The sequence below is a fragment of the Schistocerca americana genome, chromosome 1 (assembly GCF_021461395.2).
Source record: "Schistocerca americana isolate TAMUIC-IGC-003095 chromosome 1, iqSchAmer2.1, whole genome shotgun sequence".
Lineage (NCBI taxonomy): Eukaryota > Metazoa > Arthropoda > Insecta > Orthoptera > Acrididae > Schistocerca > Schistocerca americana.
This window is the reverse complement of record NC_060119.1, coordinates 641100118-641118458: the sequence shown is the minus strand read 5'-3', so window position 1 is coordinate 641118458 and position 18341 is coordinate 641100118. Positions and strand designations below refer to the sequence as shown.

The window sequence follows — 18341 nt, the reverse complement described above, 5'->3', positions numbered from 1 at the left end:
ATAATATTGCCCAACTGTTCATCCAGATTAGGTAGGGTTTGAATACTGTACACGCTTCATAGATCTCCACTTTTAACAAATATTTTAGTGCAACATATGTAAGAACGAAAATACAACTATGTATCAATTATTAATAATCCAGTCCTTGTATTGTTTACATATTAATGAGTATGACTGTATATTTTATTCTATTCTAGAAGTCATTCTGTATTATTACATATTATGAACATTGTGGTAAATAAACAGTCTGTACATTTATTGTTCACATTTGTTCTTTATTGTGTCTGATTCTGAGAGATTACAATATTTATTAAATTTATATAGTTTTTTTATATATTTTCAAAGTCCCTCACTGAAACTTCTTGTGAGTATTGAAATGTTTCGTCATGTCGTTCTTCTGAGCAAATGCTTTCCCACACTCTGGACATGGATAAGGTTTCTCTCCAGTATGAGTACGTATATGTACCACAAGATGAGGCCTGCGCCGGAAAGTTTTTGAACAATATGTACAGGAATGTGGCCGGGCATCTGTATGGACAACTTGATGAAGCCTATGTTGTTGTTGTGTCCGAAATGTCTTTGGGCAGTACTGACAAAGGAATGGCTTCTCACCTGTATGAATTCGAGAATGATTCAGGAGGGTGGCTTTCGCAGTGAAGCTTCGATGGCACACTTTACAAATAAAATCCCTTACACCACCATGAATAGTACGAATATGTCGGTGTAGGGCCCCTGACTGGGCAAATCTTTTCTCACACTGGGAGCATTGCCATCTCTTTTCACCTGTGTGACTTATATTATGCAGCAGCAAGAGCTTTTGGCTTTTGCACACTTTGAAACAAACACCACATATAAATTCTTTACCTAGTTTTTTCACGTGAGTTCTCCTTTTGTTAGGCTTTCGGGAACAGCCTTTACTCAAATGACGAGACAAATGTGATTTTCGTTTATAACAGGTGCCACAAAGAGAGCATTCAAATGGTCGATCTTCACTATGGCTGATATGGTGTTCACTTAGATCTTTCTCATGCAAAAAGAGCTTACCACAAATTTCACAAATATTGGGAGGGGATTCTGGGTGTTGCCGCTTGTGTTCTAGAAGTTCTGCCTTGCGACAAAATTTCATTTCACAAATTTCACATTTTAGTTTTGCTTTCAATGTACCAAAATGACTTCTCATATGCTGTTTAAGACTTGACTTCAACTTGTAACTTTTTCTGCAAAGTGTACACACAAAACGGTTGTTCGTTAAAGTAAGCGGATGAGAAAATGGCCCTTTCCCCATATTTTTACAAGAGTCCATGTGTTTTCTAAGTGACAGTGACAACCGAAAGCTTTTCCCACAATATCTACAGTAAAATGGAGTAACACCAGTGTGAATTCTCATGTGAGTCAGAAACACAGCCTCATTTCTGAATTGTTTTCCACAGTGTGGACACGAAATAATTTTCCTTACTTGAACTAACTTTGAATGACACTTTCTACCACTTTTACCAAGTTGACTTTTAACACATTTGAAAATAAAGAGGGGTTGACTCACTACTTCTCTTTCTCTATTTTCTTCACTGGTACTCTGTTGAACCACATAATCTGATTTTATGTAGTTGTGATCACTCATAGCAGTGTCATTCTCTGTAGCCACTGTACCATTTTCTATTAGTACTTTATCTAGTGCATTTATTCCATCACATTTTCTAGCCAATGTTGCATTTTCTGTGATGTGTATATCTCCTTTCTCCCCAGTAACATCACATAGATAGTATTCATCTTCTCCACCTTCTGTTGCAACATAGATTGAATAAATAAGTATTCCATTAGTATCTGATACCATTGAACTTTCTCCTACAGTTAACTGAGCAGCTGCATTATCCTTTCCCTCTCCTTTGATTACTGCAGATTCATCAACAGTTGGTATCTTCAGTTCTCTTGACCTGCAACACAAGGTGTGCAGTGCTGTTACAATGATGGTAAATCACCTAATGCACAAAATTTTAACTTCGTATGTTACATTAAATGTCACCATCTTTTATTATCTGCCTGCAAATCATACTTTATGAGCACATTGTTCACACACACACACACACACACACACACACACACACACACACACTGAGATCATCAGAAGATCTGAATGAAGCAAATTATTAAGGTACTCACTCACCACCACTCATGTTGCTACTGTTCATTCAGAAAAAACCACTCTCTACCTATCAGAAAAGTTGACTGAAATGGGCCCAAATTCCTTTAAATGCTCAGTCTCTGAGGGTTAAAACATGGATTCTTCTTCGAGGCTCAAGAGAGTCTAAACAATGTCAGTAACTGTCACTGAGAACTCACTGCCAGAACAACAGCATTCACCTGTCTGGACAAGAAATGTAAGACATCACTTGGAACCTTCTTTCTTGTTTTTTGTCAATTGCCTTGTCAATCTGTCATCCTCAAGTCATTTACGCTTCTTATCCCTCTCCTTCATATATCATATATGACTCTACTATTTTAAGCAGCAAAATATGAGAACTATTCAGAAAATAGATTACACTTTGGTGTAACTAAGCACAGGAAAAAAATTGTGACACTTAAATACTAGCTTTTAAGATATCTCCACACGAACTTAGGCACTTTTCACTGCAGTGAACAAGGTTTGAAATTCCTTTGTCATAAAATTCAGCTGCATGAAATTTCAACTAGTTGGTTTGAGACTTCAGCCAGTTAGACAAGCCCTCCTGCAGTTCCATCTCATCATCAAAGCACTGTGTTGCAAGCCAGGTCTTCATCATTGGAAACACATGGTAGTCACTGGGTGCAAGATCCAGACCGTATGGCAGATGAGGAAATATATCCCACTTAAAAGCATTGAATACCTCTCGAGCATGATTTGCCTTGTGTTGTCAAGCATGGTTGTGCAAGAACATAACTTTTGAGCTTAACTTTGTGGTTATTCTGAATCGCTTTTCTTAAGTTTTCCAAAGCTTTACAATACCTCACAGAGCTTTTTATTGTACCACACTCAAGAAAATCAACAGGAAGCACATCTTTCCTGTCTCAAAAAAGCAGTCATCATAATCTTTCTTGGAGACAGTGTTTGCAAGAATTTTCTCATTTTTGGGGGGTTTTTGTGTGCCTCCACTCCACAGATATGGTGTGCAGTTCACTTGTTTGACTCAACTTTCGTCTCCAGTTATGACTCAGTCAAGTAATGAATCACAATCTTTTTATAAAAATCCAGAAATGTCAGTGACATGGCCACTTGTTGGTTCTTGTGGTTTTCTGTCAAAATTTTTTTTTACCTATCTTGCACAAATTTTTTGATAGTCTAGCTTCTGTACAAAAATTTTATGCAACAAATATTGTGAAATTTGAGGAAAACCAAATGAGATCTTCATCATTATTAAGTGGTGGTTTTCTTGAATCTTCCATTGACTTTTGCAAGCAGTTCATCAGTCACAATGGTTGGTCATCCATCTTGCTCTTCATTGTGAATATTAGTTTCGCCACTTTTAAACCTAATGCACCATTGGCACACTTCACCTTCAATGATTACGATGTTTCTGTGCACTTCACACAGTTTCCAATAAATTTCAATTAGTTTATGGTTTTTTGGTAACAAAAACCTTATTACCGACCGCACTTCACAATTTTCAATTAAGGCACAGCTGTTGTGGCTGAGCACCTGAAGGATAATTTGGAAAATACTTTGAGTGGATTTCCCCACCATGTTATAATTCTGGGTGGACATTTTAATTTGCCAGATATAGACTGGGAGACTCAAAAGTTCATAAGGGGGGCAGGGACAAAGAATCCAGTGAAATTTTTTAAGTGCTTTATCCGAAAACTACCTTGAGCTGTTAAACAGAGAACCGACTTGTAGCGATAACATATTAGACCTCCTGGTGACAAACAGACCCGAACTATTTGAAACAGTTAACACAGAACAGGGAATCAGCATTCTTAAAACGGTTACTGCATCGATGATTTCAACCGTAAATAGAAATATTAAAAAAGGTAGGAAGATTTTTCTGTTTAGCAAAAGTGACAAAAAGCAGATTTCGGAGTACCTGACAGCTCAACACATAAGTTTTGTTTCAAGTACAGATAGTGTTGAGGATCAGTGGACAAAGTTCAAAACCATTGTACAATATGCGTTAGATGAGTATGTGCCAAGCAAGATCGTAAGAGATGGAAAAGAGCCACCGTGGTACAACAACCGAGTTAGAAAACTGCTGTGGAAGCAAATGGAACTTCACAGCAAACAAAAATTACACGAAGCGAAATGTAATGTGAGAAGGGCAATGCGAGAGGCGTTCAATAAATTCGAAAGTAAAGTTCTATGTACTGACCTGGCAGAAAATTCTAAGAAATTTTGGTCTTATGTCAAAGCGGTAGGTGGATCAAAACAAAATGTCCAGACACTCTGCGATCAAAATGGTATTGAAACAGTGGATGACAGACTAAAGGCCGAAATACTAAATGTCTTTTTCCAAAGCTGTTTCACAGAGGAAGACTGCACTGTAGTTCCTTCTCTAGATTGTCGCACAGATGACAAAATGGTAGATATCGAAATAGACGACAGAGGGATAGAGAAACAATTAAAATCGCTCAAAAGAGGAAAGGCCGCTGGACCTGATGGGATACCAGTTCAATTTTACACAGAGTATGCAAAGGAACTTGCCCCCCTTCTTGCAGCGGTGTACCGTAGGTCTCTAGAAGGGAATAGCGTTCCAAAGGATTGGAAAAGGGCACAGGTCATCCCCGTTTTCAAGAAGGGACGTCGAACAAATGTGCAGAACTATAGACCTATATCTCGTAACGTCAATCAAGTGTAGAATTTTGAAACATGAAACACGTATTATGTTCGAGTATAATGACTTTTCTGGAATCTAGAAATCTACTCTGTAGGAATCAGCATGGGTTTCAAAAAAGATGATCGTGTGAAACCCAGCTCACGCTATTCGTCCACGAGACTCAGAGGGCCATAGACATGGGTTCCCAGGTCGATGCCGCGTTTCTTGACTTCCGCAAGGCGTTTGATACAGTTCCCCACAGTCGTTTAATGAACAAAGTAAGAGCATATGGACTATCAGACCAATTGCGTGATTGGATTGAAGAGTTCCTAGATAACAGAACGCAGCATGTCACTCTCAATGGAGAGAAGTCTTCCGAAGCAAGTGAGATTTCAGGTGGGCCGCAAGGGATTGTCGTAGGACCGTTGCTATTCACAATATACATAAATGACCTTGTGGATGACATCGGAAGTTCACTGAGGCTTTTTGTGGATGATGCTGTGGTATATCGATAGGTTGTAACATTTGAAAATTGAAATGAAATGCAGGAGGATCTGCAGCGAACCGACGCATGGTGCAGGTAATGGCAATTGAATCTCAATGTAGACAAGTATAATGTGCTGCGAATACATAGAAAGAAAGATCCCATACATTTAGCTACAACATAGCAGGTCAGCAACTGTAAGCAGTTAATTCCATAAATTATCTAGGAGTATGCATTAAGAGTGATTTAAAATGGAATGATCATATAAAGTTGATCGTCGGTAAAGCAGATGCCAGACTGAGATTCATTGGAAGAATCCTAAGGAAATGCAATCCGAAAACAAAGGAAGTAGGTTACAGTACGCTTGTTCGCCCACTACTTGAATACTGCTCAGCAGTGTGGGATCTGTACCAGATAGGGTTGATAGAAGAGATAGAGAAGATCCAACGGTGAGCAGTGCACTTCGTTACAGGATCATTTAGTAATTGCAAAAGCGTTACAGAGATGATAGATAAACTCCAGTGGAAGACTCTGCAGGAGAGACGCTCAGTAGCTCGGTACGGGCTTTTGTTGAAGTTTCGAGAACATACCTTCACCAAGGAGTCAAGCAGTATATTGCTCCCTCCTACGTATATCTCGCGAAGAGACCATGAGGATAAAATCAAAGAGATTAGAGCCCACACAGAGGTATACCGAATTTCCTCCTTTCCACGAACAATACGAGACTGGAATAGAAGGGAGAACTGATAGAGGTACTCAAGGTATCCTCCGCCACACACCGTCAGGTGGCTTGCGGAGTATGGATGTAGATGTAGATGTAGATGTTTGTAGGTTCTTCAAGCAGACTGCCTATCACAGCTAACTAGTAACGTGGCATTCACACACTCAAATAACTGAACACTAACATGAAGGTGATTCGGAGAGTTGTCTACTAAAGTACACCATCTTATACAGTTTTAGTTGCCAGTATCTTTATCACAAAACAACAAGTATGCAGAAAAGCTCAAGTTCATATATTACATTTGTTTTATACTCAGCAGCAAACTTAATGAACTCATCAAAAAGAATATATATGTAGCATGATTACTTCTATTTTGTTCAAATGTCTTCTGGAAGACTGCATTTCCATAAGTTGTTTGTTGTACTGTAGTCAATCATTACTTCTAATAAAATATATTATTTTCTTCCTGTGATTTAGTTTCTAATTAAATAATTTGAGACTTACAGTTACTCCATGTTTCAGCAATATTGTTGTAAGTTTCCATAAATCACTTCAGGCAATACCGGAGTAAGATGGAGAAGTATAAATACCCTCATGTTGAGAGAAGGTTAAAAACTCAGTGAGATGAAGAACAATGCCATGTTCAGTAAGGCACAGGGAGTCATGAAGTGAAGAGGATGAGTTAAAGTCCATCTGAGTGTAAGAAACAAAATTGCTACTGGGCTGAGAGCTCACAAATGATACTCTGAGATTGGAATTAAAAGTCACAAACCCCACAAATTCAATGAAATCTGCCCTCATGTTCGCACTGTTATTTCATTGAGCACATTAATTTGTAGGCTGCCACACATTGACAGTATAACTGACACTGGACATTCAGCACTCTCTCGTCATCAAGGGATAATAAAATGAATAATCTTTGTACATCAGCTGATAATTAATGCTGGCCCTCCAACAAGTTATTTGGTATGTAATGGCAACTATTTTGTTTGATGTAAGATGGAAGAAAGGTGGTACGAAAGTGTATGATTTGCATTTTGCATGGGAAGTATTGCCAGTAATGTTGTACACTCAACAAAAAATTGTAACAATAGGTACATTTGTTATTGATTTTAATGCACATGTAAGTTCCAAAGCAACCTGGACATCAGAGAGATAATTATAGCAGCAAGTACTTAACATTCGATTTGAACAAAGTTTGGTCATTAATGACAGTACCCCGAATAAGTATTTTCTTCTTCCATTTGGTATCCAGTTCAGAGCACATTTTGGAAGCATTTCTTATTGCATTATTTTGACACACCCATACCATTTTAGCTGTTCCTGTTGAATAAAATTAATAAGTGAAGTTTTAACATTCACTATATCTCTTATTATTTCATGTCTTATTTTCGCATTTGTTTATTTCACTGCTGAATTTCTTGATAAATCCATCTCTGCAGCTATAATTCTGAACTTAATTGCTATTTAATTGTTCAGACTCCTGAAACATAAGCAATTATGCTACCAATGAGGATAACATGGTTGGTGCCATAACCCAGTTTCCCAGAAACTTCACTCAGTGGAAGAGTATACAAAATAAATGAACATTTGTTTCAGCTTATCCATTGATAATTGACCATTTCTGAGAAAACAACTGTCGAAGTTTTCAATGTAATTTAGATCTCTCTTAGCAGTCAATAAACTCAGTTCAACTGGTGGCACAGTGGCTAGCATCACAGCCTCTCATATGTGTGTGCCATGTTCAAAACCCAATTACTGTTTTTATCTTATTTTACTGTTTATCTACCCATGTCCACAGAAAATTACTACATGAATGTTTTCCTATCAAGTTACAGGTTACAAGGACATTATACTGATTTTAAAATTATAACTGGGTTTCACAACAAGTGTCATACATTTATTATATAATACGTGTGTGTTTCGTATTTTCAGGGCTTACAATCTTTTTAAATTCTTATATTCTTGTAATTCATTCTTATACCTATTCTTAATTCTTATTTTCTAGGACAGAATAATGAAAATACTGTGAAAAGAATAGACAGCTACTCACTATATAGTGGAAATGAATTGTAGACAGACACAACGAAAAGACTATTAAACACGTATGCTTTCAGCCAGAAGGCCTTCTTCTAAAATAGACAACATACACAGACACATTCATGAAAACACAGCTCACACACATGACCACTGTCTCTGGCTGCTGAGGCCAGACTGTGAGCAACTGCACATGATGGGAGAAGCAGTCTGAATGGTGGGTGTAAGAAGGAGACTGAGGCAGGGAGGGAGAGGGAGAGCAGAGTATGAGTGGGGGACAGTAAAGTGCTGTTAGCGCGAGCATACAAGGATTAGTGGAAAGAGGGTAAGCAGCTATGTGCAGTTAGAAGATTAGATGGAGTGGACGGTGGGAGCAGAAAAGGAGAGAAGTAAAAAGACTGCGAGTGTGCTTGTGGAACAGAAGGCTGTGGAGTGGGAACAGGGAAGGGATAGATGGGTGAAGGACAATGACTAATGAAGGTTGAGGCCAGGAGAGTTACAGGAACGAAGGATAAATTGCAGTGAGAGTTTCCACCGGCACAAATCAGAAAACTGGTGTTGATAGGGTAGATCACATGACTGGTTTCACTGGTAGCCCTCTTTTTGATGGAATAGGTGATGCTTGGGCCAGACTGGAGTAGGTGGTTGTGGGAGGATGTGAGGGGCTGGTCTTGCATCTATGTCTATTAGGCTTCACAGCCTCTGCCATCTGGATCCTTCCCATCAATCAGTCATTAAAATGAAGAATATTGAGATGGGCAGTGTGCTCAGCAGCTGGGTGGTCCAGCTATTTCTGGGTCAGTTTTTCAGTGGCCATTTATGCGGACAGACAGCTTGTTGGTTGTCATCCCCACATAAAACTCAGACACAGAACACAGCAAAGTGGTTGCAGCTTAGCTTTTAGATCACATGACTGGTTTCATAGGTAGCCATCTCTTTGATGGGATAGGGGATGCTTGGGCCAGACTGGAGTAAGTGGTTGTGGGAGGATGTAAGGGGCTGGTCTCGCTCTAGGTCTATTACAGGAATATGAGCCAAGAGGCTAGGGGTTAGGTGCAGGGGTTGTGTAGGGACAGATGAGGATATTGGGTAGGTTTGGTGGGTGGTAGAATACCACTGTGGGAGCAGTGGGGAGGGTAGGGGGGAACAATATTCCTCATTTCAGGGCATGATGAGGGGTGGTCGAAACATTGATGGAGAATGTGAATAAGTTGTTTCAGGCCTGGGTGGTACCGAGTCACGACAGGTATGCTCCTCAGTGTCTGGACAGTGGGATTTTGAGAGGCAGTGGGTGTCTGGTGAGAGAAGGCATGGGAGATTTGTTTCTGTACAAGACTGAGGCCCTTGGTAGGTTTCAAGAGGAACTGCTCACCACTGCAAATGTGATGGCCATGTGTGGCTGGTCTTTATGGAAGGGACTTCTTGGTATGAAATGGATGGCAGATGTCGACGTAGAGTTATTACTGGTGGGTGGTAGGTTTGATGTGGATGGAGGTAATGATAAGATGATGATATTTGGTTCATGGGGCACCCTTACAAAGCCAATTTTGACACAATCCAATTTGTTTTCACAGTCCAATCTAGCCACTGTCATGAATGATGATGAAATGGTGAGGACAACACAAACATACAGTCCCTGGGCAGAGAAAATCCCCAACCCGGACGGGAATCAAACCCTGGACCCTGTGATCTAGAGGCAGCAATGCTAGCCACTAGACCAAGAGCCGCAGACAGAGGAGGCAATGATGTAGCCATCTTTGAGGTGGAGGTCAACATTGAGGAAGGTCACTTGTTGGGTTGGAGGAGGACCAGGTCATGTCCTGAAATGAGAAATGTCCTACTCGTTATTTTCCTGACCCCTCCCATAGTGGTATTCCGACACCCACCCAACCTATGCGATATGCTCGTCCATCCCTACATAACCCCTGATCTCGACCCTTCTTCATTTTAATGACTGCTTCACAGCCTGTGCCCCTGGATCCTTTCTAACAACACCAGCTTTTCTGAACTGCACAGGTGGTATCCCTCCATGTAATTTATCTTAAGTTGCCTTAACTCCTGGCCTCATCCTTCATTAGCCATTGTCCTTCACCCACCTATCCACTTCTGTTCCCATTCCACAGCCTTCTGTTCCACAAGTACAGCCACAGGCTTTTTATTTATCTCCTTTTACACCTCCACCCTGCCCCCCATCTAACCTCCTGACTGCACCTAGCTGTCCTACCCTCTCTCCACCTCATCCCTAAATGCTCCAACAAACAGCACTTTATTGTCCCAAACACATATCCTGCTCTACCTCCCCTCACCATCCCAACCTCCTCCGTACCACCATCACCCGGATCACTTCTCCCTTCATCCACAATTGCTTGCAGTCTGGCCTCAGCAGCCAGAGACAGTGGTCAAGTGTGTGAGAGCTACACTATGTGATTGAAGTATCCAGACATCTGGCTGAAAATTACTTACAAGTTTGTGGCGCCCTTAATTGTTAATGCTGGAATTCAATATGGTGTTGACCCACCCTTAGCCTTGATGACAGCTTCCACTCTCACAGGTATACATTCAATCAGGTGCTGGAAGGTATCTTGGGGAATAACAGCCCATTCTTCATGGAGCACTACACTGAGGACAGCTATGTCAGTCAGTGAGGCATGGCACGAAGTCAGCATTCCAAAACATCCCGAAAGTGTTCTATAGGGTTCCAGTCAGGATGCTGTGCAGGCCAGTCCATTACAGGGATGTCATTGTTGTGTAACTATTCCACCATAGGCTGTTCATTACGAACAGGCGGTCGAGCGTGTTGAAAGATGCAATCGCGATCCCCGAATTGCTCTTCAACAGTGGGAAGCAAGAAGGTGCTTAAAACACCAATGTAGGCCTGTGCTGTGATAATGCCACACTAAACAACAATAGGTGCAAGCCCCCTCCACGAAAAACACTACCACACCATAACACCACTGCCTTCGAAATTTACTGCTGGCACTACACACGCTGGCAGATGATGTTCACCGGGCATTCGCCACACACACACTCTGCCATCGAATTGCCACATTGTGTACTATGATTTGTCACTTGACACAACATTTTTTCCATTGTTCAGTCGTCCAATGTTTACGCTCCTTACACCAAGCAAGGCATCGTTTGGCATTTACCAGCATGATGTGTGGGTTATGAGCAGCTGCTCACCATGAAATCCAAGTTTTTTCACCTCGTGCCTAACTGTCATAGTACTTGCAATGGATCCTGATGCAGTTTGGAATTCCTGTGTGATGGTCTGGATAGATGTCTGCCTATTACACATTACAACCCTCAACTGCCAGCGTTCTCTGTCAGTCAACAGACGAGGTTAGCCTGTATGCTTTTGTGCTGAACGTGTCCCTTCACATTTCCACTTCATTATCACATCAGAAACAGTGGACCTAGGGATGTATAAGAGTGCGGAAATCTCGCATACAGACGTATGACACAAGTGACACCCAATAACCTGACCACGTTTGAAGTCCATGAGTTCCACAGAATGCCCCATTCTGCTCACTCACAATGTCTAGTGACTAATGAGGTTGCTGATATGGAGTACCTGGCAGTAGGTGGCAGCACGAGCACTTAATATGAAAAAGTATGTTTTTGGGGGTGTCTAGATACTTTTGATCACTTAATATGTGTTTGGATGTGTGTGTGTGTGTGTGTGTGTGTGTGTGTGTGTGTGTGTGTGTGTGTGTGTGTTTATAGTCTATTTCAGAAGAAGGCCTTCTGGCTGGAAGCTTACGTGTTTAGTAGTCTTTTTGTTGTACCTGTCTATGACTCAAAATCTCCACTATATAGAGAGTAGCAGTCTATCCTTTTTATAATATTGTCATTATATTACATTCCTATTTTTATTCTTCAGGAAGATTTGGTGCGTTCCCTTGGATTATATCAATCGTAGAAACATTTGACACATAGAAATACAGAACACCACAAGCATCACACAAAGGCAGGTTTTTCTTTGTACAAATCACATTTGGGAAAGAAACATTAAAATTGCTGAATATTCCATATGATGGCAATAATTTCACAGTAAAACACACATAAAGGGTCACTTTTCTGAAAACTGGTGCTTTTAATTGATTAAGAAACAAGATACACTACAGGAATTTCACTGAAAACAATTTCAAGTAATTTTTTCATTAATTTTTCTTTTCTTTTTTAATTCATTCACCAGGTACACCATTAGAAGGTGAATAAGAACCACCTTATTTGAATATAGACTGGAAAACATTCATGCAGCAATCTTCTATGGACAGGGTAGCTAAACGAAAAACAAAAATAAAAATAATAATTGGGTTTCAAACAAGGGATGCAAAATTGTGAAGCCGCTATGCTAACTACTGTGCTACTCTTTTGGCTGAATGAAGTTCCCCCCCCCCCCCCCCCCCCCCCCCCTCAGGGGCAAATAAAGTACCTTCCACTAATTACCAAGTATGTCATTTTACTGATATTTACATTTAGACTTACATTTTATACTCTTATATTATTTTTTTTAGTCATACACTCTATTGCTTACAGTCTTGGGTAAAATCAGTGAGTTATCTGCAAATTTGAATAAGTACACTCCACTTTCATTTAATAGCACTGCCATATTCTTTACATTTCCTTCAAATGCTGTACAGTTTCTTCCATGTATATTTTATGAAATATGGATTTAAAAAAAAAAAAAAAAAAAAAAACGTTCCAGATGTAATCCTTGAGATGCAGGTGATAAATGCTTGGCCATTTTATTTTAGATATAGAACTTTTTTGTAATCTTTGAACTGGGTTTACTTTTTGATGATTTTAAATTCTTTCACAGATTGGTTAAAGGTACTCTTCTTCTTCTTCTTCTTCTTCTTCTTCTGCTTTTACGGCCTCATTGGACCACTTCAGTCAATTATTTCTGGTCCTCTTCTTTGGTATTTTCCCCTTCCGAGTGGCCCAGTATCTCTTCATTCGTTCCGATGCTTTTCGTCGTTCCTTATCTGTAAATACCCTTTTCATTGTATGTCGTTTGTCAATTTTTGGTTTAAATCTTATTTCTGCATCCCTCAACTTCTTTAAATTTGGCGTTTTGTTCTGCAAATCATCCAGAGTTATTTCCAGTTCTTCCATATCCTCTCTTATTTCCTTAAGCCATCCTCCTTGTTGTTTCAAATTCCAGAGTTTCTCAATAATTTTCCTTGATAATCTGGTTTCTGGTGTCCTCAGAATGTGACCACAAAAAGAGATCCTTTTCTTTCGTATAGTATCAGTGATGGGCTCCAGTTCTCTGTATACCACTTCATTTGGAACTATCCGCCATTGCCCAGCTTTTTGATATTTCTTATTTATGCATGTTCTAGCAATTCTTCTCTCTACTTTTAAAATTTTGTCAATTCTGTTTTTCTGGGTACTCTACCGTTTAATATTTCTACATAGACAAACACCAAAGGAAGAGGCTGTCCTCAATATATTCTCAATTATCTGTTCTAGGCAACAAATACAATCATTGTTCTGTCATCTCTAAAGCCTGCTTTGTACTCAGCATATATTCCTTCATCTTGTAGAATCAGCTGAACTGCCAGTAGCCTTTCCCAACATCATCTTTTAACACTGTAGCTCGATGTTTTCATTAGTTTCCTGAAACTGGATGCTTTGCTGAACGGGTCCCATATTTAGCTGGGCAGAGCTTGGTGTTCACTATGCCATCCACATCTGCTGTGGTTAGTATTAGGATGGTATCCATCTGCAGGCATACCTTCTTCCCCATCACACCTGTCTTCTGTGGTGGCAGTCATCCCATGGTGTTCCGTAGTACGTCTGCTCCTGCCAGGCACATTACTAGCTCTATCATACGCTGTGAACCTTCCTTATGCTGTTCATGACCTCTGTGGCTCTCTCTTGTGGCATGTCATCTTCCTGGCATTCTGAATTCTGTACACACTTTTGATGTGTGCTTCCTGTAGCATCATGCTGCTGTTGGAGTTGCATATTATGTCAACACACATTGCAGCAAATCACTTGTGGTGGAAGATGCCATCTCGTGTTCCCTATTCTGTCTGCTTCCATGTTGTCCAGTGTCTGAGGTTTCAAGTGGTTGATGTTGATCCATATCTTATCCCTGATCGCTGTGGCTGTCTTCCTAGGAGGTAGTTGCTGCCTGTGCTCCATACGAGGTCTGTTCCTGTTAATTATACCCCCAGTCACCTGTGGTTCAGTACCAGAGAATGAAACTTCTTTTGAGTGTTTCTGTAGTAGTTCCAAATCCAGATTCCATGCCATACTGAGCTGGTATCCCGCTTCATGGTACATCATGTTCTCTGCTATACATATGTTAATAGATTCTCTGATGACACTATCCCAGAATCCAGCGGGTTTGAGCAATGATCCTGGTTTTGTCTTAATTCATGGGGTGTTCAAGTTCCAGGCAATGTTCTGCTATAGCTGATTTAGTGGCTTGTTGTATCCTGGTGTATCTTTGGTGTTCTTTACATCTTTTGTCCACTCTTCTGGTGGTTTGACCAATGTAAGGCACACGAAATTCACAAGGTATATGGTAAACACCAGGTTTTCTTAACCCCGGATCATCCTTGACTGTTCCAAGGAGTGGCCTGATGTTTCTGGGTAGGCAGAACATGCTTTTGATTATTTGTTTCTTTAGGATTCTGCTGATCTTAGGAGAAATATGCACTGCATACAGTAGAAATGCTACTTCCCCGGTGTCTTCTTCTTGTTCCTGTTCCATTATGTCAGGTAGTATGGTGGTACGCAATGCTTTGTAGATGTCCCTGGTTGAATAACCATTATCTGTGAACGCTTGTTGTAGATGTTCCAACTCCATTGTCTAGATGTCTGGGTTGGAGGGTATCTTGGATCTGTGAACAAGTAATCTGAGCAACCCGTTTTTCTGTGGTGGATGGTAGTAGCTGTCAGTGGGTAAATGTAAGTCAGTGTGTGTTGCTTTCCTGTATGCACTGTGGCTGAATGTGTCATCTGCCTTCCTCTTCATCAGAACATTCAGGAACTGGAGCTGTGCATCACTCTCTAGTCTAATAAACTTAAAGTTGGGATGTCTAGAATTCAGATGCTCCAGGAACTTGTCCCCACTTCTCCAGCTGTGTGGCCAGATGACGAATGTGTTATTAACAAACCTGAAGAAACACACTGACTGGTAGGCAGCAGTTGTCACACACTGACTGGTAGGCAGCAGTTGTCATGCCCTCATCCTATAATTTCTCCATATACAAATTTGTAACTACCGGAGATAAGGGGTAACCATCACCACCCCTTCAATCTGCTCATAGAATTGGCCTCCACGCCCAGATGTAGGCAAAGTAGCTGCCTTAACAGAGGTGGTGGTGGTGGTGGTGGTGGTGGTGGTGATAATTAATAGATGAGACCACTACACAGCAAAGTCATCAGTGCCCATGCATGAGTGATATGTGGAGACCGTGGTGAAAAATCTATTAAAAAGTAATTAAAATCTTATACCCAATATGTTGGAAGAATTCTGGACATCACATAAAATCTTAAAACAGAAACTACTCTCTCCTAGTTATCAGTTAAAATAGAGGGTAGGTTCCGCGGGAGATCCATATCAAATCTCCAGTTGTCATATAAAACACATTCAATTAAAACATGACGTACTGATAGCTGTGTCCCACATCTGTGTCACACCGAGTGATACTAGGGACATAAGAGGCAGCCTCATGTTAGTGGACAATGTCTCACTCTAAGCTGCATAAAGGCTACTTCTTTAGCCTGTTGCAGTTGGAAGGAGATAAGCCACGGCTGCACTGCAGGTTTGACAGAATACAGTTTATTGTTACACACTTCCAGCTACTGAATCTTCTTCCAACAAATGGTCTTCTTGGACACAAAACAGGTGACAGCCTGCAGGGGGCTGAACATCGAGCAAAAGGTGGAAGGGAGCAATCCTCCTTGGCAGCTACACATCGAATTTGTTTTCTTGAATCTCTATGTGCCCTGGAACCCAACAGAAAATTAGCTCCTTGCCCTGCCTTTGCAAGAGAAGGAGAGCATCCTACATTTCCTGTACAACCCAGTCTGCTGGGTACATCTGACTAATAGTGAGAAGAGCACTATGAGATTCTGGACGGACGAGGAATTTCTTGTCATGACACTGTCTCATCTACTCCGCTGCCCTCAGGATAGCAAACGACTCTGTGCAAGAAACTGAAAACTGCTCTGAGAGCCCTATCATGAGGACAAAGTAAGGGAACACAACAGAGCAATCAATAAAATTTCCCTGCTTTGATCCATTTGCGTAAACAGCTACAAAATCCAAGTCGCATGGTAAATTCTCATTAAGTTTAATTTTCATTAGTCAATTCTAAAAGTAATCTGGTCCTTTTTAGTAGCCAGGAGGATGCCCTACTCCACCTCTGGCTTTGGAATTTAATGCCCCCCCCCCCCCCCCACTTATAGTAGCTCTAGGCTATCCCTTGCAAGTATCACAAACAGCCTTGTTGCCACTGTCGGTAACTGAATAGCCATTCCAGTGGCAACTGTGCAATGTAGCTGGATGCTGGTGATGTAGGAACAGACAAAGCCCTATAGGCTTGGTGTATCATGAGAAGAACACATCAAATAGACAGAGGAAGCTCATCAACCTCTGCACATGGTGTAGCAATAGGTCCTTGTTGGCAGCCTAATACTCTTGGGCTGAACAATGTGAAGCATTCTGAGGTACGGAGGACTTGCTGACCCATAAACCCAACATCTGTATTCAATCCATGGTTGTACGAGGGCTATCCACAAAGTACATTACGTTTTGGAATTAAAAACAAATAAAGTATTGGAAATTTTTTTAATTATATACAGATGAAAGCCACACTGAAATACTACTTTTCCACATAGTTGCCATTTAAATTACGGCACTTATCGTAGCGATGGACGAGCTTGGAAATTCCTTCGTCGTAAAATTCGGCCGCCTGCGCCTTCAACCACGTGGTTACCTCTTCTTGAAGCTGTGCGTCGTCATCAAAACGCTGCATAGCCAACCACTTCTTCATTGCTGGGATTAAGTGGAAGTCGCTCGGTGCCAGGTCGGGACTGTAAGGCGGATGAGGAAACAACTCCCACTTAAAAGACTCGAGAACTTCACGAGTGGCATTTGCCGTGTGGGCCCGGTCGTTGTCGTGAATCAGCAAGATCTTTGAGCCCAACTTTCCCCTGCGCTTGTTTTGTATTGCTCTTCTGAGCTTGTGCAGAGTTTGGCAATACCTTTGAGAGTTTATTGTAGTGCCTCTTTCCAGGAAATCCACAAAAATCACACCTTTTCTGTCCCAAAAGAGGTAACCACGTGGTTGAAGGCGCAGGCGGCCGAATTTTACGACGAAGGAATTTCCAAGCTCGTCCATCGCTACGATAAGTGCCGTAATTTAAATGGCAACAATGTAGAAAAGTAGTATTTAAGTGTGGCTTTCATCTGTATAATAAAAAAAATTTCCAATACTTTATTTATTTTTAATTCCAAAACGTAATGTACTTTGTGGATAGCCCTCGTACAAAGGCCTTCTGAAGTTGGAGCAGATGTTCCTGTTAGCTTCTCAGGACCTATGACTGATGCATTTAAGGATGTTTCAGACCTTGAGACATATCAGTTTCAGTCATTTAAGATGTGGCAGCCATGTTCCCATCAAAAGTGAGGCCCAGATATTTCACCTTTTTGTTAAAAGTGAGAATGGTATCCCCTTGTTTAAAAACTGTAAATTAAAAACTGAGCGCAAATGATTAAAATCAAGACAAACAGTTCTTCCCAAAGAGGGTTTAAAACCTGTGGTGTAAGACTATTCCTCCAACCATCTGATTGTCAACTGCAATTGCTGAGTAGCCACTGCATGGTTGGAAGATGCACAGAAGATGGGGAAGTCATCAACAAACAAAGAACACCAGGGTGATGATGCTGTAGAGCAGAGGGGCAGGGGAATGGATGGGCTGCTGGGTCCAATGACGAGGTATCAAACTTCTCGATGTCTTCATCATCATTCAGACAAGCCAGAATGATGTCTGATGGTGCCTGGGACACCTTTTGATCCAAATGCTGAGACCCTTTCCCGGCTCCTTTTCTCTTCTTGAGGATGACAGGGAAAGGAGGCATTGAGAGGCACTCTGCTTTCGGTGTGCTTTTGGGATGCTCGATCGAAAAATATTTCTTGTGTCTACTGGTGTAGCTGCCAGGGTTGCCATGTCTTTACTAACTTTTCTGTGTCATGTACAGGTGCAACTACAGGTTCTGTTGGTGGAAAGTGGGATGGTGGATGTCGTTTGTGTTGAGCATTGACCATGGGAACACGTTTCTGCACCA

The 18341-nt window shown here is 41.0% G+C and overlaps 1 protein-coding gene across 1 annotated transcript in view; it reads right to left on the bottom strand.

Moving 5' to 3' along the window:
* The window catches only part of LOC124584523 (zinc finger protein 585A-like), an 85994-nt gene that overhangs the window by 6769 nt on the left and 60884 nt on the right, over positions 1–18341 (bottom strand). The window contains exon 6 of the mRNA XM_047131370.1: positions 354–1931. Within this exon, the coding sequence (XP_046987326.1) occupies positions 354–1931 (1578 nt within the window). The remainder of the gene's footprint in view (positions 1–353; positions 1932–18341) is intronic.